This window comes from the organism of the source record quoted next, unplaced genomic scaffold (assembly GCF_019419815.1).
Source record: "Pyrus x bretschneideri cultivar Hongxiangsu unplaced genomic scaffold, Pyrus_bretschneideri_v1 Contig7, whole genome shotgun sequence".
Classification (NCBI taxonomy): Eukaryota; Viridiplantae; Streptophyta; class Magnoliopsida; order Rosales; family Rosaceae; genus Pyrus; species Pyrus x bretschneideri.
The window spans coordinates 3,426,727-3,448,047 of record NW_025999809.1 but is presented as its reverse complement, the minus strand read 5'-3'; the positions used below and the strand labels follow the sequence as shown (position 1 = coordinate 3,448,047).

General features: G+C 34.3%; 1 protein-coding gene and 1 pseudogene across 45 annotated transcripts; both read left to right on the top strand.

Moving 5' to 3' along the window:
• The first annotated feature begins 2,471 nt into the window (after positions 1-2,471).
• Positions 2,472-8,490, top strand: LOC103934380 (probably inactive leucine-rich repeat receptor-like protein kinase At5g48380). Of its 45 annotated transcripts, XM_048573862.1 has the most exons (8): positions 2,476-2,754; positions 2,871-2,902; positions 2,994-3,056; positions 3,202-3,324; positions 3,431-3,474; positions 3,647-3,750; positions 4,103-4,259; positions 6,991-8,490. In XM_048573862.1, the coding sequence occupies exon 8, from the start codon at positions 7,597-7,599 to the stop codon at positions 8,446-8,448; it is 852 nt and encodes a 283-aa protein (XP_048429819.1). In that variant the 5' UTR covers positions 2,476-2,754; positions 2,871-2,902; positions 2,994-3,056; positions 3,202-3,324; positions 3,431-3,474; positions 3,647-3,750; positions 4,103-4,259; positions 6,991-7,596; the 3' UTR covers positions 8,449-8,490. The 45 variants fall into 45 exon arrangements, 40 of the variants coding, with proteins under 40 accessions (XP_048429842.1, XP_048429838.1, XP_048429826.1 ...); XM_048573885.1 differs by lacking the exon at positions 3,647-3,750 and having other exon boundaries at positions 2,472-2,754; positions 3,234-3,302; XM_048573881.1 differs by lacking the exon at positions 3,647-3,750 and having other exon boundaries at positions 2,473-2,754; positions 3,230-3,302.
• Positions 8,491-13,072: 4,582 nt separating this feature from the next.
• On the top strand, positions 13,073-17,592 carry LOC125472356 (annotated as a pseudogene).
• The last annotated feature ends 3,729 nt before the right edge of the window (positions 17,593-21,321 follow it).

The window sequence follows — 21,321 nt, the reverse complement described above, 5'->3', positions numbered from 1 at the left end:
CTATATTGGGATATAAGCACAAGGCCGTAAGTGCTGGCTTTTTAAACTTCACCTTAATAAGGTTATGTGTGTGGTGTTGTCAGAGATAGAGTTCAAAACTATAAGTTACTCTAGTAGAATCTGGATCACTAACACTATGTACAAGTTCAAGTTGAGAAACACCTTTGCTTATGCATAGCTTTATGATATGTTGCTTGATATATATTTTAAATAAAAACAAGTGGGGGATTGTTAGAGCAGTTATGTTTTTATTTAAATATTTAAATATATTTATGTTTTGTTTTATTACCAATATTAAAAGTCAATTAATTTTGGCTTAAGGAGTTATCTCCCCTAAATATGAAACATGCAATTGAACCGTTTTAGTTTTAATTTTCAGTTTGAATTGATTTTTGTTTTGTCCTGTTGTGGGTTTTATCCGTTTTGATTTCAATTGCCATTATTCCTTGCGGTTTTGATTTCAATTGCTTTGATTGATTACAGATTGCAATCTCAACGTATTTTTTTATTATAATATATATTTATACACACACACACACACACACCAACATATATAAAAAGATAGAAAGATACAAGTCATGCAGATGCAAAGAGGCTAAGAGAGAAAGAAAAAATAGTTTTACATATTGATTTAATAGCAATATATCGAAAGGGTGTAAGTTTGAAGGTTCTTCCGTTGTGCAAGGAAGAAGGTTCTGTGCTGTTTTATCCTGGGGACGACGTGGTGTTTGTGAACTGCTTGTACACTTTGGGCAGAGTTGCGAAACGTCTTAAGGAGAGCGACTTAGTCCGCGACTCATCCTAAGAATCATTCACCACTCAAGACTTCTACATTTTTCGGGTAACTTCGTTCCTTTCTATTTCAGTTTACAACAAGGTACCTGCCTATGAGAAAGAATTTAGTCGTTATGTACGTGTTCTATGGATATTTTATAAACTAATACAAATTTTGAAGAAGCAGCAGAGTTTGTTTGCAATTTGCAATTACCACATAGATAACAGAAGGCAGACAGGAAAAGAAGAAGAAGAAAGAAACAGAAAACAATAAAAGAAAAAGAACCATTTCAAGGAGAAAGAAATAGAAAACAACAACCAAGGAAATGTTACTTTTCAATTCTTAATAATGTCATCCCATCGTTCAGTATAAAGATCAACTGAATTTGCCGGTTGAAAATTTCCAGAAAATCTGCTATAAAATGTCACCACACATTAGACTTCTTAATTGCATTCATCATATGTATATGGGGATGGGAAGGAGAAAAAACCATTGCAAATGCTATACTGACCCGCCCTACAATACTGAATATTTCAGATAGCCACATTGTCAGTTTCAAGATACCAACACGAAAGGAATGAAAAATACCTTAACAAATGCAGTGCATACTCAAAATTATGTAAAGTTCCAAAAAAAAAAACATTATATTTCAGAAAATTGTGTTCAAATTTCAAAGTTGATATAACTAAGGCAGCACTAAAACACAATAATTTAGAACAGAAAAGGAAATGTAACTAAAAAAAAGTTAACCGATGAAATTATGGAGAAACATGCACGAACCTTGAAAGCCTTTTTGTTGAATTCTTTAACAATCTAATGCGACTGAAACACTAAAGCTGAAAAGAAAGAAAAAATCATTCACCAAGGGGACTAAGTTTTAAACACAAATCAAATACAAAGTTGCATTTACACCATTGCAACATGCTATCACTATGAAATTCTCATGTAAAACCATACAACACAAAATATAGAGTGAATGAACAGAAGTGAAACACTAATATAAACTAATAATGTCTAAATTACTTTTACAAACTCTCTATAATAGAGATATCCAGTCCAGTTTGTTAGATATTTTGGTCCCAAGGTATTGCACTATCTTTCATATGACCAATGAAAAATAAGCAAAATTGAAAAGGTATGATAAGCAGAAAACAGAAGGCTGGATGGGAATGGGTATTCCTTTTACTGTTTGTTTTGTTGAAGGATTAATTACATTTACCATTTCACACATCACTCAATGTATTCATATAAAATTCCTTCTTGGTGTAGAAGCACCGCATCGTAACTTATCTACCTCATGAAAACAACTACGTTCAGTTAAAGAAATTCCCTAGATTGTATCTTAAACTACTTCTTAACTTTGTCAGCCATACCAATCTAATAAAAAATCCATGTTTCATTCAATCCTTATTAATTCTAACTCCAAGTATTTCAGCATGCAGATTATAGAAAAATCATAACAGAACGTATAAATGAATTAAAAAACAGTGAAATCCAAATATACAAACTGAATATAACTTCAAGTATAAATGAATTAAAAATCATAACAGAACATATAACTTCAAGTATTTATGCAATAATATAAACTGTGCTTTAGCACCACACCTAATCCTTACCTTAATTCTCAGAACACCCAGATTCCCAACACCAATTTGACAATCCAACCATGAATTTCCAAAAGTCTCCCAAATCCCAATCTTGAGCATGCATTAAATCATATATACTAAAACTCGTAGGGTTGGGCATTGTGAATGACCAGTGGGCGGACTGTTTTGCCCCTCCGTTTTATATCGATTTCCCTTGCTGCTCCCCACGTCCTCATCGTGCACCTTTTCGTTGGATTTTCTTCCCCCTATAGTGTTATACACGTGTTGCTCATCGTGGAGGGGAAGAAACATGGAAAAGCTGGCTCTTCCATTTGCTTCCACAGATTTCTCGAGCTCTCTCTCAAGCTCCGAATCGTTGGCCTCCGCAAGAAGGTATGTCTCTCTAACTTTATTATTATTATTTTTTTTCAATTCGAATTTTCTTTGCATGAATGTTGGATCTGTTGCCTTCGGGAAGAAATTTTAACCTAGAAAAGCTTGATTTTCAGGAAATCGCCAATTCGAAAGCTTGGGTTTCCTGGTGAGTTCTCCGACATATTTGTTGAAATTTTTGTGATTTTAATTTTAAAAATCTGGGTTTTTTTGTTCAATGGTTTGCTCCATCTTATTAGCTTTCTCACTAGAGATCTTTGCCATCGCTACTCCACCAAACTTGCATCCGCTCTTTCGAACAGGTATGACTTCTTTCATTTTCTTTTGTTTCCGAGAAAATTTAGGGCTCGAAAATGTGTAGAATTGTAGAAGTTAAAACCTGTCTCAATCTCTATGTTGGTCTGTACACAATGAAATTGAATTTTGTGTTTCGGCATACCCTTACAGGAATTTTATGATTTGGGAATTGTACAAGTTAGTGGCGATTTGAAACCGTTAACCGGGATGAGAATTAGAGTGATTTGAAAACAGAGAGCAAGGAATTGCAGGTGGGTAGTGATAAAGATAATGGTGAGGATACTATGATCAAAACAGAAATTCACTATTTTGCAGAGTTTTGAAAGTTGATTTCTTTTCTTTTTTCATTTTGATTTTTGATTTTTGTATTTTTGAACAGGTGGTGTTCTGATTTTTCATTCCTTCTCATCACTTCTACAAGAGGTTAGTTTTCTTTTCTGCATTTAAAGAGTATTTAAAGAAAAATTGTATGTAATTGATTTTCTGCTATAATGTTTTGAAATTCCTTATTTTACTTGAATGTAATAGTGCTTGCTTTTGCTTTCACCCAGCTACCAAATTCGGTTTTGTTTGTATGGTAACATGGATTGCTCAGGTTAGGTAGGAGAGGATGGAGGTGAGAAATACAATTGGGAAAGATATGCTGAGAGATTTACAAAACACCTTTGAAGCTATCAGTGAGGATTCTTCTGTTTAAAAGTAGGAATTTTTTAATTTTTCGTGGAATCAATGTTTTGTTTTCGACTGACTTTATAAAGGATTGCTTGGACAAGTACAGGGTGTTTGGGATTGAAAGGCTGGGAGAGGCCACATACGGGTTCAGAGAGAATATTCTTTTTTGAATCTCCATACGTGCAATTCCCTCTACATTAGAGGGTATTTTCATATTATTTTGCACATAAATTTATTGAAGGGTTTGTGTATAAAGGTTTCATTAATGGGGATTTCTATGCAATGACTGTTTGGGATTGAAAGGTTATTCTAGCGTTTATTTTAAACTTACTGCAATGACTGTTTGCAAATTTACAAAATTTGTGTTTAATTTGAGTAGCTGGAATGGAAGACGCAATTCCAACACCTATCAATCAGGTACAACCGTATAAAAAGGCAATAAAGATTAAAGTCCACGTGTGTAGAATGTGGAGACCGAGAACTTTAGGAACAACTGATAAAAATACAAGTCTGCACTATATACTGATTGGCGAAAGGTGAGCAATCATTATGTAATGATTTTAATTAATAAACGTTTAGTTTTGCCCATTGAAAGTTTGTTAATTGTTTTAATGCATATGATATAACGTTTCTACTTTCTGTAATAAACACTATCTAGGATCTGCTTATCATCTTTAGAAATTGCTTGATTTTGTATTGTCAAATGATATATATTTTCATACTGATTGTGTTTGTATAGTATATGGATTTCTTTTTATAATATTCAAAGCATATGATTCTTTGTATTAGAATTTTTTATACGTAAACAATTTTTTTAAAGTGTTAATTAAAATGGTTAATTGATAGTTACTATTTACCTATGCATATTCTTGCTTAGTATTTACTATCCACATGCATATTCATGTTATACTAAATGTAATGTTCACTGTCATTCACTTATTCACCGGATATTTAACAATATTTTTTCCCTTGCATTTTTTTCCCATGCTGAATTGTCAAGCAACAAGCATATAAACTTATACGAATTTTGTTTTTTCATTGTTAATCTACTGATGCTAGGGATGATTTGAGCTTTTACATTCTTTTGAACATTTTTCATATTTAACTTGCAGCATCAATGTCACTGTACAACTTTACACAATTGTTTGTTATGTCTTTCTCCCTTTTGTGTAATTTTAGTCAATTGAACTACTCTTTTCAGCTTAAGATTGAACTGAAGTGCTAAGAACTTAGTTAAATGAAAGTTATACTTTGGTTTGATGACATTTTGGTGTTTGGTGTTGAGTGCATGATTATTAGGTCCACAATCATTGGATACATGATCTTTCATATGTTTTCACCATAATATATCATAGCCCCGCAACAACGCGCGGGTCGCACTTTCTAGTCCTATCTAAAACTTGAATTCGTTTTTACAGAACAAAAAGTAGAAACATTGGGAATGCCTAATTTCCTAAACTGGCTTTTGCTTTCTCACTCTTCCGCAAAAAGAAAAAAAAAAAAAAAAGGTCTAGTCCTATCTAAACCTTATGAGCTCTGTTAATCATTATTTGTTGGCATTTTCGTCATGGTACAAAATGATTTACTTGCAAGAATTGCAAAGTACCATGACATCTTGACAAAAAAAGAAAGTGTTTCTTGCAAGAAGCACTTCTAGTGTTTTTTAGGATTTATTTGCATTTTTACTAAAGATTAGTTTCAAAAGCATTTCACAAAAAAACACTTTTACCTATTTTAAAAGTAGTTCTAAACGAACCATAATAAGAATGTGTGATGTGTAAAAGTGGATGTGTGGGTAGCACTATCCCTGAAAATAACATAGAAACTGAGCTGAAAAGAGACTTCACCAATTGGGCCTACAACATCGTGGTCCCAGGTCGAATCTGGCTCCACCAGTACAATCCTAAAAGCCCAAAAAAAAATCCCAAAAGCCCAAGATAATAAAGAGAGGCTACGACCCTCCTATTTTTTTATTTATTTTCCTATGAAAAAACGGTAGGGAAAAAAAAAAACTGAATTAAGTTTAGCTAAGTTGATTAGTTGATTAATATATCTCTTTTTTCTAAATTTGAAAGAGGTTATCAAGTTCTATATCTTTTAATGGCCTTATTATTATTAACAATTGCATGTTCATTTTATTAGCTCATGATTGGTAGCTTTTGAACAATGAAGAAATGATTAGCAAGCATCATGCCCCGCCACACCTAGAGATTCTGCTTAGTCTTCAATATCCTTACGAGTTCATATTATTCTCCATATAGTACGCGATCAAATTATATGATGAGCGTTGTAAATTCATATCTTTAATGAGAAAATGTTTTGGGTTTGAGCCATTTGATATGATATATGGTATGCTCGAATGGGTGATTGTACGCTTAGGATCCGTCCGGTAAGGTTTTGATTATCCTTTGTTTTGGATTTCTCTTCTTGATGTGCTATTTCTTCTTGTCTCACTATCCCTTTCGTATAAGCTTGAGCTTTAAGCCCCGTTTTCCACAAGTAGCAGCTTTTGCTCTAGCAATTTTCAGTACTAATAATAATTTTGCCACTTAGTTTTACAATTAACAGTGTTCCTCTTCACTTGTAAGTGAAAAAGTCTTAGGTTCGATTATCGTCAAAGGTAAATTTGAACCTCATTATATTGCTAGTTCATTGTGAGGCTTAGCCTATCCTCTTCTCTTATTGTAGATAATATCGTTTGTTTAAAAAAAAAAAATTATTATGCATGGGCAAGAATTAGCTTTTGCCCTGTTTTCCATAAGAAGTAGCTTTTGCTCCACCAATTTTCAGTACTAATAATAATTTTGCCACCTAATTTTACGATATTCATCTTCACTTATAACTGAGAGATTTTAGGTTCGATTCTTGCCAAAGATGAATTTAAACCACATTATTGCTAGTTCATTATGAAGCTTAGTCTATCCCTTTCTCTTTAGTGTAGATAATATCATTTGTTAAAAAAAATATTATGCACAGGCAAGAAGTAGCTTTTGCTCCACTAATTATCAGTACTAATATTATTTTTGCCACCTAATTTTACAGTTTAGTATTATTTCTCTTCATTTGTAAGTGAGAGATCTTAGGTTCAATTCTTGCTAAAGGTGAATTTGAACCATATTATTGCTAGTTCCTTGTGATACTTAACATACCCCTCTCTCTTAATGTAGATAATATCGTTTGTTAAAAAAAATATATATATGCATTAGAAAGGGAAGTGTGCTTCACGTCTGAGAAGTCAAAGTTTATAATGAAAATGAGTCATCTCAGGAAGCCAACCAACAACTTCCTCAAAGACACTAGCAGGGTCTGGGAGTGCCCCAGTCAAGCAGCTAATTGTCCAAGTCGTCCCTCAGCATTTTACCAAAAGGAATGACCTCAAAATGAAGAAATTATTGAGTGCTGGCATATTTAACAATTTTGTCGTCTTTTTATTTTATAACATGTTATTTTGTTTATTATATTGATTTTTCGTTGGGTTGAGATGCTGAATGACATATTTTGTTAAAGGATATTATGAGAGAATCGTACATAGTTTCGTTTGACCGAGATGTGTTTTTGTCTATTTCCATAAAAATATAGACACTAATATTGTGTACCGTTGTGATAATTACGCTGAAAAATTTTCCTTTCACTTAGGGGTCAAGGAAAAAAAAAGATGGACGTATAAACCACTCTGGCATTTAAGTTATGTCTTGACCATGGACATTAATTTTCTCGTTGAACTCTCTTTCCGAGTAAAATTCCTGGTTTCTTTCACATTCCCCAGTGTTATTAAAAGCTAGAGAATTTGTGGGTTTGATTGAGCACTATCTCTAGCTCTGGTCATTTGGCTTCAATTTTATTAAAACAGTAGAAATTTTTAAGATCGTTTTGATGGCTTTCTTAATACGTGATACCTTGTTGAGCAAACAAAATCTTGGCAACATTTTTATTTGTTGCGTCTTATTGCTAAGTTGTAGTTTCAGCTCTGCCGTTGAGAGTGATATCAACTGCTTGAAAAGTCTAAAAGCAACACTTCAGGACCCTTTAGGTTACCTAAAATCTTCATGGAATTTCAACAATAACACAGAAGGTTTCATCTGTAACTTTCTGGGAATCGAGTGTTGGCACCCTCACGAGAGCAAAGTTTTAAATATCAAGCTTTCGGATTTGGGGCTCAAGGGCCCGTTTCCTCATGGTGTAGCGAATTGCACAAGCTTAACAGGATTAGATCTTTCGAGCAACAAGCTCAGTGGACCTCTTCCTGAAGATATCGGTAGAATTATTTCGTTCATTGCAACTCTTGATCTCTCTTCTAACAGCTTCTCAGGGCAAATCCCAACAAATATTACCAATTGTAGCTATCTGAATGTGCTTAAGCTTGACAGCAACTTGTTCACCGGTAACATCCCTCTAGGGCTTGGCCAGCTCAGTAGGATTAAAATATTTAGCGTGGCAAACAATCAGCTCTCTGGCCAAGTCCCAGCCTTCGGTAACAATTCTGTAGTTACAATAGAAAGTTACGCAAACAATGCTAAACTTTGTGGGGAGCCTCTAAAGCCTTGTCGATCGTCTCAAGTGAAGTCCACTAGTACTCTAGTTAAGGTTTTGAAGTCAAACAGTGTTGTTATAGCAGCAGCAGCTGGTTTTGGATTTGCTTTTCCTTTTTCTTTCTGTTTTTTCCTTCCAAGAGCTCCTAGTGTGCGTCGCTTGTGGGTCTTCTATCGAGGATATAAACTGAGGTAGCCAGTAACCTTTGTCCTTTTATGTTATGTTTCAGTGAAATATATGCGGAGTTCTTGTTTCGGAGCATTTTCAGTGTACCATGAAAATCCTCATGTGATGTTATTATTATTATACTCAAATTATAATATACATATGTGGATCTCTCATTGAACAGCTTCTCGGGGAAAATCCCCCCGAATCTTCGAATTGTAGCTATCTGAATGTGCTTAAGATTGAAAACACTGAGTTCGCGGGTGAAATTCCACATTTAGTGTGGCCAACAATCGTCTATCTGGTCCAGTCCCAAATTCTGGTGGTTATGTGCAGTGGCGAAGCCGAAAATTTACAACAATAGGGTCATAAAATAGAAGCTTCCAAAAATTCATCAAACTTTTACTTATAATTGTTAACTTATAATTTTTTTTCTACAAAATATTCATGAAGGGTGCTTGAATTGGATTCACGAATACAACCAAGTGCGATGAAGGGTGTTTGAATGAACTTAAACCTCAGGGAAGCTTTGAATTAAGAGATATAAAGTCTAGATGGAAAATACGTTTGAGAAAATTAGAATTAGATGCCTCATTTTAGACTTTTGTAGACTAAACATTTATGCTTTTTGAGTTTTTGATTAAGCTTATAAAACATTTGATTAAGATACTCAGACTTGAACTACTTCAGATTAATTGAAATTAATTTACATTTAAATATCTGCTATATATTTTAATAATTTCAACTATATTTAAGTTTAAAAATTTAAACATTTCAAATCTAAATGTACACCCACGCCAAATGGAAACGTACCAACATTAAATGAAAACGTACGTCAAACGAAAACGTACCAACCCCGAATTCAAATGTACCCAATTATAAACTATATTAAAATGAATATTCATCTTTTTGAAATGTTTAAAAATATGTTTAATTCATACATAATGCTCTAGATAGTTTTGTTTTTTGGTTGATAAGTCTCTGGAACAACTTTTAGTTGATCGGAGATAAATCATTATTATTGTAGATAATGCTAAATAATAACAATAAATCATATAATTTTGAATGAACAAAAAGGTTATTATCCGTTGATTAATGGCTCTTTCTAGAAAGAAAAAATAATTAATTAAAGTAATTCAAACTTTTACATTGTTAACGACTCTTTCTATAAAAAAAATAAAAAAAAATTAATTAATGTAATTCCTCATTATTAGAACAAAAAGTAATAAAACTTATGTTTTGAAAACAAACATACCAAAAATTCAAATGTACAAAAAACTAAATGTACTAAAAATTCAAATGTACCAAGAAGCCAAATGGACCAAAAATTCAAATGTACCAAGTAATTAAATGTACTTGTACCATTATAATCAAACGTACCTAATTAACAACGAGTTTTGTTACATTCTATTTAATTTACTAAAATAAATATTTTAATAAAAAATAAAAAAAATTAAATCATTATAATAAGAGATGCATAAAAATAGGAAGAAAAAAAGAAATGCTAACGTGAATAGACTTCAAATGAAATAAAATGAAATAAAATTAAAGTACCAAAATTGTAGGAAAAATGTTTAATCAAATTTGCAAAAGGAATAGATGTTTAACCTATATTTCAAAACGAGGCTTCTAGTTCAAAACGTCCCAATACGTTTCTATGTTTGATAAGTCTTCAGCTTGTTTGATAAGTCTCCTTATTTCATGATCTATTGACACATATAATATAATAACGAGGAGAATGTCGAAAATCGGTCAATAATATGTCGGCTTCTTTTTGTTGACAACAATGATTAGTCTTTTTTTTTTTTTTTTTTTTCTTTCTAATCGACAATTAGTTATTTAAAAAAAAAAAGAAAAAGAAAAAAGGAACACATATTCAACAGCCGAAGTAATGGAATGAATATAATAACGAGAAGAATGTCGAACATCGGTCGATCATATGTCAGATTCTTTTGTTGACAATAATGATTAGTCTCTTTTTTTTTTTTTTTTCTAGTCGACAATTAGTTATTTTATAATAATAATAATAAAAAAAAAAGAAAAAAAAAAAAGGAACACATGTTCAATAGCCGAAGTAATGGAATGAATATTTTTCTCCTTCTCGTCCTCTTTTGTACCATTGTATGTATAGTTATAGTTAGACTTTGTGGCTTTAGGAACTTGCTTATCGACTCTATATTATGTTGTGGTTTGTTCTTAGGTATTTGTCAATTTCACCATATGCGTAAGGAAATTGGCCACCTCTGTTGTCTCTGCATCATTAATCGATCTCCTCATATATGATAGATATTGAAGCAAAAGTGGAGAACTTGGACCACTTTTCGGGTTTAAGAAATAGATAACTTAAGAGTGAAGATTAGGGATGGGCAAACGGGTTCTGGACCTGCGGGTCGGGGCGGATCCTTACGATTCGGGATGGGTAATGTTTGGGTCCAAAAATTATAATTACAAAACGGGGCGGGTCTTTGTAAAAAACGGAGCGGGCCGGTTTTAAAACTTGGAAAAAAAGGGGCCCCCGGCCGGACCGTTTATTTCCTACCCTCTCTTGGTCTCAGACCGAAATCGCTCAACCTCAACACCACTTCTTCCTCATCCTCAAGCCTTTTCTTTCTCCATGGACCTTTAACAACAACCCAATCTTCTCCGGCAACCCCAAACCCAATCTTCTCCGGCAAACCATCTTCTTCCTCCCTTCGGTGCAGATCTCACACTGAATTACTCTTTTCTCCAGCAACCCACCTCCAATCCTTCTATTTTGTAGCAACTACATATCGTCCTCCTCCGTCGTGGACGACATCGATTATTAGATGTCTTCTATCGTCTTCCTCCACGAACTTCAGGCCACCGATGATTAGCCATGGCCAGAAACAAGAGGCCGCCTTGGGGTTTTGAATCTGGCTTCTGGGTTTTGCGTTTTGAGTTGAATCTAGCTCCTTTGATCTTTAATTACAATCACATTTATACGGATATATATATATATATAGTGTAAGTGACTGATTTAAAGAAAAAAGAGGGATCCGAAAAACGACGGATGTGTGGAGAAATAGGGGCCAAGAGTTGAGAGGGTTTGAGAGAGAGAACTGCGACCTTAGGGTTTCGAAGGTAGAAATGGAAGTATGCACGGTGGCTGTGCAATCTGTGCCACACCTTCGTTTTCAGGTTCCGTTTGGACGGCGATCGGGAGCGAAGCAAGATCGAGAGTTGCAGAGGAAGCTCGGTTTCTGGTGATTCCACCAAGTCCTGTCTTTGATCAGTAGATTGGGAGCGAAGCAAGATCTAGAGTTGCAGAGGAAGCTCTGTTTCTCTTCCAGTTTTTTAGTTTCTGTTTGGTTTAATTTGTGCATAACCTGAGCTCAATTCCAATTGTAGTTTTGAATTCGTGCATAATCCCATCCGGGTGGCCTTTTCAACTCTGAATTCCAATTGTGATTTCCGAGTTCGATTTTTCTCATCATTTTACTTGAATCTGCTCTCCTCTTACTTGAATCCGCACCACGACGTCGATGGAGAGGACGTCGTGGCCTTGGCGGAGGCGGAGACATCAAGGAAGATGGCGATTTACTTAAAAAAAAAAAAAAACCTGTGGACCCGGCCCGTTTCTAACGGGCCGGATTAGATCCGGTTTTTGTATTAAAATATGATGTATCCGGTCCGATCCGACCCGTTCCTTTTAAATGCGGGTCTGGTCCGATCCCTTTAAAATTGAATCTGACCTAACCCGTGCCTAGCCCTAGTGAAGATAGGGCACTGACGTGGCAAAAGTACTCATGATGTAGGACAAGAATTAAGTTATTTCACAAGTAATAAAATTAAAAGGAAGAGGGGACAATCAAGAAAAGTAATTGGGAATTGATAATTTGAAAGGTTATTTTATGGTCATATCGTAAAAGTGAATGTTTTGAACTTTTCAGACTATTCGGATTGACGTAATTTTAGTTTAGTATGTTTGTTTTGGATCTGTAATATATAGATTCAAAGAAAATGATGTGATCTACAAAACTCATTATGTTGCAACGAACCCATGCGGAATTCAAGCGAATTATGTCGTTTACCATCTTTTATTCGGATTTTAATAGTTTAGGATGTTTTCATATTTTTATATTTGTTTATTTTCTTTTTTATTTGGTTTTCCTTTTTTTCTCTGTTCTTTCCTTTCGAGCTCCTACTGGTGTGCTTTATTTCATCGTGTGTCACGAAGATTGAAGTCGAAACAAATCTAACCACTAATTCGGATCAAATCATGTATACAAATAATCTTGTACTTGCAAAAGAGAAATTTTACAAAACATTGATTTTTTTTTATTGGAAAAAATACGCATTGCCGGACTACTAGTTCATTGAATTGCACAAAAAAAGGAACACAAATAAATAAAAGAACAATATTTGGATTTTGGGTCAAGCTGTCAATTGTCCAAGTCGTCCCTCATCTTTTTACAAAAAGAAATGACCTCAAAATGAAGAAATTATTACTTGCGACATATTCAATCTCTTCGTCTACTTACTTTATAACACCTTACTTTGGTCATTATTTTACAAATTCTTTTCTATTATTATAAAAAAATTCTCTTTGACAATGGTAGTCGAGAAAAAAAAACACGAACGCATAACCACTCTTGCATTTAAGTTAAGTCTTGACCATATGGGCATTAATTTTCTGGTTGAACTTTCTTTCCGAGTGAAATTTCTGGGTTCTTTCACATTCTCCAGTGTTATTAAATGCCAGAGAACTTGTGGGTTTGATTGAGCGCTATCTCTAGCTCTGGTCATTTGGCTTCAACTTTATTAAAACAGTAGAAATTTTTAAGACCGTTTTGATGGCTTCCTTAATACGTGATACCTTGTTGAGCAAACAACATCTTGGCAACATTTTTATTTGTTTCGTCTTATTGCTAAGTTGTAGTGTCAGCTTTGGTTTTGAGAGTGATATCAGCTGCCTCAAAAGCATAAAAGCCTCATCCTCCAGGCTACTTAAGCTCATGGGATTTTAGCAACCACACCGAAGGCTTCATCTGCAAATTTCTGGGAATCGAGTGCTGGCGCGCAAACGAGAGCGAAGTTTTGAACATCAAGCTTTCGGATTTGGGGCTAAAACGTCACTTTCCTCGGGGCTTAGCTAACTGCTCATATTTAACTGGCCTAGATCTTTCCGGCAACAAGCTCAGTGGACCTCTTCCTGAAGATATTGGTAGAATCCTAGCGTTTATTACGACTCTTGATCTCTCATCGAACAGCTTCTCGGGGAAAATCCCCCGCAGTCTTCCGAATTGTAGCTATGTGAATGTGCTTAAGCTTGAAAACAATGAGTTCTCGGGTGAAATTCCTGCACAACTTGGCCACATCAAAAGGCTTAAAACATTTAGCGGGCCAACAATCATTTGTCTGGCCAAGTCCCAAACTTCGGGAGCCATACTGCAATCACTGCAGAAAGTTACGCAAACAATGCTGGACTTTGTGGGAAGCCTCTGAAGCGTTGTCAATCGACTCTAGTTAAGGCTTTGGAGTCAAACAGTGTTGTTATTGCAGCATCAGCTGGTTTTGGATTTGCTTTTCCTTTGTCTTTCTGTTTTTTCCTTCAAGAGCTCCTAGTGTGCGTCGCTTGTGGGTTTTCTATCGAGGATTTAAACTTTGGTAGCCAGTAACCTTTTTCCTTTTAAGTTATGTTTCAGTTAAATTATATGCAGAGTTCTTGTTCCGAAGCATTTTCAATGTACCATGAAAATCCTCATGTGATATTATATTCCTCTCAAATTATATTAAGCATATGTTGATCTCTCATCGAACAGCTTCTCGGGGAAAATCCCCCGAATCGTTCGAATTGTAGCTATCTGAATGTGCTTAAGCTTGAAAACAATGAGTTCTTGGGTGAAATTCCTGCACAACTTGTCCAGCTCAAAAGGCTTAATACATTTAGTGTGGCCAACAATCGTCTATCTGGTCCAGTCCCAAATTCCAGTGGTTATGTTCAGTGGCAGGACCAGAAATTTACAACAATGGAATCATAAAATAGAAGCTTCCAAAAATTCATCAAACTTTTACTTATAATTGTTAACTTAGAATTTTTTTTCTACAAAATATTCATTCCAAATCTATCAATCAATACAAAAACCCTAAAAATCCCAATAAACCCAAGATGAGAAAAATATTGACATGATTTGGATTCACTAATACAACTAAGTGCGATGAAAGGTGCCTGAATGAACTTGAACTCCAAGGAAGCTTTGAATTAGGAGATACAAAGTCTAAATGGAAAAGGCATTTCTGTGTTTGATAAGTATTCAGTTTGTTTGATAAGTCTGCTTATTTCATGATTTGTTGACACATGATATAATAACGAAGAGAATGTCGAAAATCGGTCGATAATATGTCGGATTCTTTTTGTTGACAATAATGATTAGTTTTTTTTTTTTTTTTTACTGTCGACAATTAGTTATTATATATATATATATATATATATATATATATATATATATAAAAGCAACACATATTCAATAGCCGAAGTAATGGAATGAATATTTTTCTCCTTCTCGTCCTATTTTGTACCATTGTATGTATAGTTATAGTTAGACTTTGTGGCTTTAGGAACTTGCTCATCGACTCTATTATGTTGTGGTGTGTTCTTAGGTATTTGTCAATTTCACCATGTGCGTAAGGAAATTGGCCACCTCTGCTGTCTCTGCATCATTAATCGATCTTCTCGTATATGATAGGAAAGGGATTATATTTGGATCTCTTCCATCAAATCCACCCTATCAATCAATCCGGACCTTAAAAATTTGATCTAACGGTTAAAAACAAGAGACCTCTTTAAAAGTTATAAAAACTTTAGCTATGAGATCAAATTTCAAAAGCCTGAATTAATTGATGAGGTGAATTTGGTGGAAATGATTCGGAAATGATCCCTTTCTCTCTTAGATATAGAAGCAAAAGTGGAGAACTTGGACCACTTTTCAAGTTTAAGAAATAGAGAACTTAAGAGTGAAGATAGGGCGTGACGTGGCAAAAGTACTCGTGCTGTAGGACAAGAATTAAGTTATTTCACAAGTAATAAAATTAAAAGGAAGCAGGGACAATCATGAAAAGTAATTGAAAATTGATAATTCACGTGTTAATAGGTTATTTTATAATTATATCTTAAAAGTGAATGTTTTGGAATTTCTAATTGTCTGGATTGAAGCAATTTTGGTTTGGTATGTCTATTTTAGATCTGTAATATATAGGTTCAAAGAGAATGACGTGAACTACAAGACTTACTAAGTTGCTACGAGCCCAGGTTGAATTCAAGCGAATTATGTCGTTTACCATCTTTTCTTCGGATTTTAATAGTTTTGGACGTTTTCATATTTTTATATTTGTTTATTTTCTTTCTTATTTGGTTTTGCTTTTTTTTTTTATCTGTCCTTCCCATTCGAGCTCCTACCGGTGTGCTTTATTTCATCGTGTGTCACGAAGATTGAAGTCAAAACAAATCTAACCAGTAATTTGTATCAAATCGTGTTCGCAAATAATTTTGTACTTGAAAAAGAGAAATTTTACAAAACATTGATTGTTTTTTTTTTTTTTTTGGTTGTTGGAAAAAATACGCATTATCAGACTACTAGTTCATTGGGAAAGGGATCCGGATCGCTTCCACCAAATCCTACCAATCAACAAATCCGGACATTTGAAATTTGATCCAACTGCTAAAATTATTATAACTTTGAAAGGAATCCTCTATTTTTAGCCGTTGAATCAAATTTCAAAGGTCTAGATTTGTTGATTAGTAGGTTTTGGTGGAAGGGATCCAAAGAGGATCCCTTTCCGTTCATTGAATTGCACAAAAGAGGAACACAAATAAATAAAAGAACAATATTTGGATTTTGGGTTAAGCTGTCAATTGTCCAAGTCGTCCCTAATCTTTTTACAAAAAGGAATGACCTTAAAACGAAGAAATTATTGACTGCGACATATTTAATTTTGTCATCTACTTATTTTATAACACCCTACTTTAGTCATTACTAACAACGGTGTCCGCGCGATGTTGCGGGTTTTTAAACAGCATAAAACATGTAGAAGATTATGTATACAACTCTGCTTAAGTCAATCTATTTCCAACTTTGACTAACTCAAGTAATAGATAAAAGTTTGTTTCTTACTGAAATATACGAATTTGAATGAAATGTATCAAAGTATAGAGCGGAGCAAACCTTGTAATTTCTGTAAGGTGGGCAGCTGGAATACCAATAGTGATATAATTTGACGGAATCTGGCTGTAATCCAGCTTGGTTGTTCCTTGTAAATTTGTTGGAAAATGTAGTAGTTGGCTTGAAAACAACAATCAAGAGCGTTGAACGAATCAAACCTGAATGATATCAAGTCCAATCTTAATTATGTACCAATGGTGAACTTATATTTCACAGGCACCATGAAGCATATAAGTTTAACCAAACAATGAAAATCCAGCTAGAAGTGTCCATGTTTAAACATTTGAAACAAATAGAAGTCTAGTGAAACAATCAAAACCCAGTTAGAAACCTCAATGGTTGAACTCACAAACTATGTAAGTTTATGTTGTATTAATTCATGCACATCATTGCCCTAAAACAACTGAAAATGCTAAGAAAGGTTAGATATACATAGGATTTTGATGCTAAAAGCAGTACCTGAAGTGGGCAAAAAAGTTGGACAGTGCAGTGGACTTGAGAACTTCTCCATGAGATATAAGACACATCATTATGGGCAAGAAATTCGGAATTTAGTGTTATGGTTGAGCGTATGGAAACAATATAAATTAGAAAGAGAAGGGGGACAACTTGAACACATATTGGAGGAGTTTTGACGCTATCTTTTATCAAATAGGTGTAAAATAACTATTCATATCTGCAAAGAACATCTAATAGAAACTGAGAAAAACAAAGCAAAGCAATTAAAACAATCTTATAATGCAGTTTCACACCAACACAATAAACAGATTTGTAGAAAATGCTGGCAAAACAAAGAATAACAAAAAGAAAAAACATGCAATGATCATAATCCAAAATCATTTAAGTAATTAATCCACATTGGAAATCACACAATACAAACCCAAACCAAAATATATCATGCGAGACATTTTATTTCTACCTTTGTTATTGCGTCTTTATACTGATCAATAGCAGAATTGCTTTCTTTTTGAACAATTTGCGAAGGGCAATTTTTTAAAAACCTGCAATCACAATATATAGTTTTAACACGACAAAGAGGGAATTACAGTTTCAAGAATTTATAACAGCAAAACAATTACCCCATAGCGATAACATTGATTATTAAGATATATCTCTTAATCAAAATGAAAGAATACACATCAACAAAAAATGTTAAGTTTTTGTCCTTCCAGATCAATACACCTTAAAAATTAAGTGATACAATGAAAGTGAAAAAGAATAGGCAAAAGTGATGAAAAAAACAACGGTCCCAACTCTTGGATCCTCGATGATAACAGAGACCAACACCTGAAGAACCAGATTCAATGAGAAGGAATAGGAGGAAGAAGAAACGACCCAAGTTTAAACATCATAGAAAAGAAACTGATTTCAGTACCATAGAGTTTGATTTGGGGATGTCTTTTCTTGTTAGACTAAACATATAAACCAAGATCGTGTAACATGAATCACAGCCATCCAAACACAAACTGTAGTTCATAACCTTTGTACAAAGTAGAACTCTTACCTGCAGATCCAACTTTTACACAAACGCACAACCTCCCCAAAAACCAAAAATAAGGAACGAAAATTTGGAGGCCAATTTTGTGAATATTTTGCCAAATAAAGCTCAAAGGATTTGAGAGGAACGCAAGATTTTAGAGGAACAGAACACAAAATAAAGATGGATCGAAGCACAGATTGGCGAGAGAGAAAAGCCAACAGAAAGGTAAAGGGAAGAAAAAACCTAGTCGTTCTTTGTACTGCTTCTCCTTATATCAATGAACTATCATATTTCTCAAAAAGAAAAATATATATGTAATTATAGTAATGCAGGAGAACTTGGTCCCTTACTTGATAACATTAGATGTTTAAACAATGAAAAACAAATGTTAAAAGCCCATCTGCCTTCTCAAATTTTAAGATATCCATCTAAATGAAATCACACAAAATCAACAAACAATTCATCAAAGCACTCCTGCTTTCTTAAAATTTGACACATTCATTAAAATGAAATCATACAAAATGAAACTTCAAAAACAAAAACACAAATACACTTATTCAAATAAGAAATGCATACACAATTACGAAGGAGTGGAAGCAAGGAAAGCAAACCCAAACCAACAGCAGCCTTCCAACTCCTATCAAATCTCAGTGGAGGGAAATCATACCCAAACCAAACACAAAATCCGCTTTTAGCAGGCAAGGCCTAGATAAACTGGCATAACTCACCGCAAAACCAAACAGTTAATGTTTCATCCAAATCACACAAATTCAAAATAACAACTCACACACAGGTGTTAGAAAACCAACCTGAGTTGAATAAAACTTGTTTGAACAATGATCTGAAGGTAGGCTGTGCCCAGATTACACTAAAAATTTGTCAAAAGGCCGGTCAAAAACCTAGAATTGCGACGGAAAAAGAGGAAAACACTCTGAAACTCTCGCGTCAGCGATCGCAAAATTAGAAAGAAAAAAAAAAACGTTTGATACAAATTTTATAAGCTTTCGCAAAACAACGATAAATCAAAGGTTTACAGCGATGCAGAACCCCTTTGGAAACAGAGAACCCAAACAATCAGTCACGGATCCAGGATTTTAAACTCGGGGGTCCCAATAATAAAGGTCAAAAAATTTATAGACAAAAATAACATCGAAAAGTTAAATATAATACATTTCATTCAAAAATCATATGCAAAACAACATTACAAGCTATAAAATCCTAATTCAAGCGTCCACGTCGAGGTTTCATAGTTTGAAAATGTTCCATGATAGCTTCATTACCAATACATGAAAAACATCTTTCTCAATGTAAACAACTAAGCTGTCATTCAACCATTGATCTCCTATTTTGTTGCAAAGTGGACTCTTACGTTATGTTTGGGTGAAGAAATTTAAGATTACTAAAGAATTTAAAAATGACGGAAATTGAAATGACGATATTTTATTTTGTAGAATTTGTAAATTTTCTTGTTTGGTTAACCTAAAATAACAATGGAATTAAATACGGAATTTGTTATTTTTAAACTCTCAATCATAGAAATTGAGAAATGACACCAATTTACATGGAATTTGAACTTGGGATTTGGAGGTCCCAAATTCCAAGTTTTTTTTCCACGCGGAAATTCTAAATTTCTATTTTTTTGAATCCAAACAAAAGATTAATGATATTCATAGCGGAAAATGCCCTCTTCACTGAAGCAGTTGCAACTGGTAAAACCAAAGCCATCTGAACAAGCAAATATACATATGCAAATGTTCGATGCAACCCTTTCTCCACCATTTTCTTAGCAAGCTCATTAATCTCCCGCAATTGAGAAAAATCATTATCAGAACGCACAAAATGGGAACTCATACTTTGTAGGCCTACAAGGTCCCATTTGCAAATATGCTCTTCGGACCTCATCTTGAATATTAGAAGGATAGTCCTTCATTCGAATTTTTTTTCCCGGGTCTCTCTCAAGATTATTAAAATCAATGTTACACTCATTTTGTCGTGAGCTCGAACTACCCGAACAAGTAGATGGTGCTACTGGCTTTGGCTTGAAAAATCTTTTCATATTTCTTATTTCTAAACTACACATTTAACCAAAAACACAAAACATATACCAATCAACCAATAAACAAAAAATCCATCTAAATTTCAATGATAAAATGAGTATACAAACATAAAACATATCAACAATCATATCAATAATAGACTAAAAACTCCACCAATATCTAATATAATTTAATTGAGATTAGATTAGAATACCAAAATATTTACTTGAATTTTAAACCAAATGGTGGTGGCTTGGAGAATTGAAACAAGTGAAGGTATGATATTAGAGTAATGTAATTATAATATGGGATTAGGTGGGATTAGAAATTTAGGGTTTTGGAATTTGGTGAATATAAGAAAGATGGGGGGATTAGGGGGCAAAACAGAGGAATGGGGAAAGGACTCTCGGGAAAGATGGCTCGTGTGGGGCTAGGCCTTAAAAAAGAGAGTATGGAATCATGGACAAACAGCACCGTTTGTCTCAGGCTTTAAACAAATAAAAAATAAAAAATTAAACAAATTAAACAAATTGGCCAAAACACTGCGTTTTGGACCAATTTTTTAAAAGGCCTGTTTGTTTTCTTTCTTCTCCCCCGCGGCCCTATTGTCTTCTTCTTCGTTGCAAGCTGCAACCTGCAGCACAGATGTCGTGGTCAAGTACGAGGGGTCCTCCGAAAATTTTCTAGTAGAATTTTAGAATCGCCGAGGGGTTTTGGGACCTCCCAGGTCCCTCTATAGATCCATCTCTGCAAACAATCCCCCAAAAAAGAAAAACCAGAATTTGCAGTGAATATTTTACCAAAACTAAGAACAGAAGATTTAAGAGAAACTAAAAGCAAGAGCAAAACCAGGAGAGAAGCAGAGATTGGCGAGAGACAAAACACAAACCGAATGGTAAAGCGATGAAAACCCAGTGGAATCGTAGAGATGAACGATGATCGACATACGGATCAAATGGGTAAAAGCGACTTTTGACTGTAGAAAAAGAGAAAGCAGCATGTTCTTACTAAGACCATCTCCAGCAGAAGGATTTAGAAAGCTAGAAGACCCAAAATAGCCCGAAAATCATCTCTAACCGAGGGCTAGGCCAGAAGGCTTGTGGGCCCCACAGAATCTGAAAGGGCCAAAAGGCTGGCTGGCTGGCTGGCTGGCCAGAAAATAAAACAATCATGTTGGTTAATATATTTCTGTCGGTTATAACCGATA

What these genes read in the sequence shown, in the direction of transcription:
- LOC103934380 (XM_048573885.1), top strand. Translation starts at nt 7,597, where the DNA reads ATGGCTTTCTTAATACGTGATACCTTGTTGAGCAAACAAAATCTTGGC.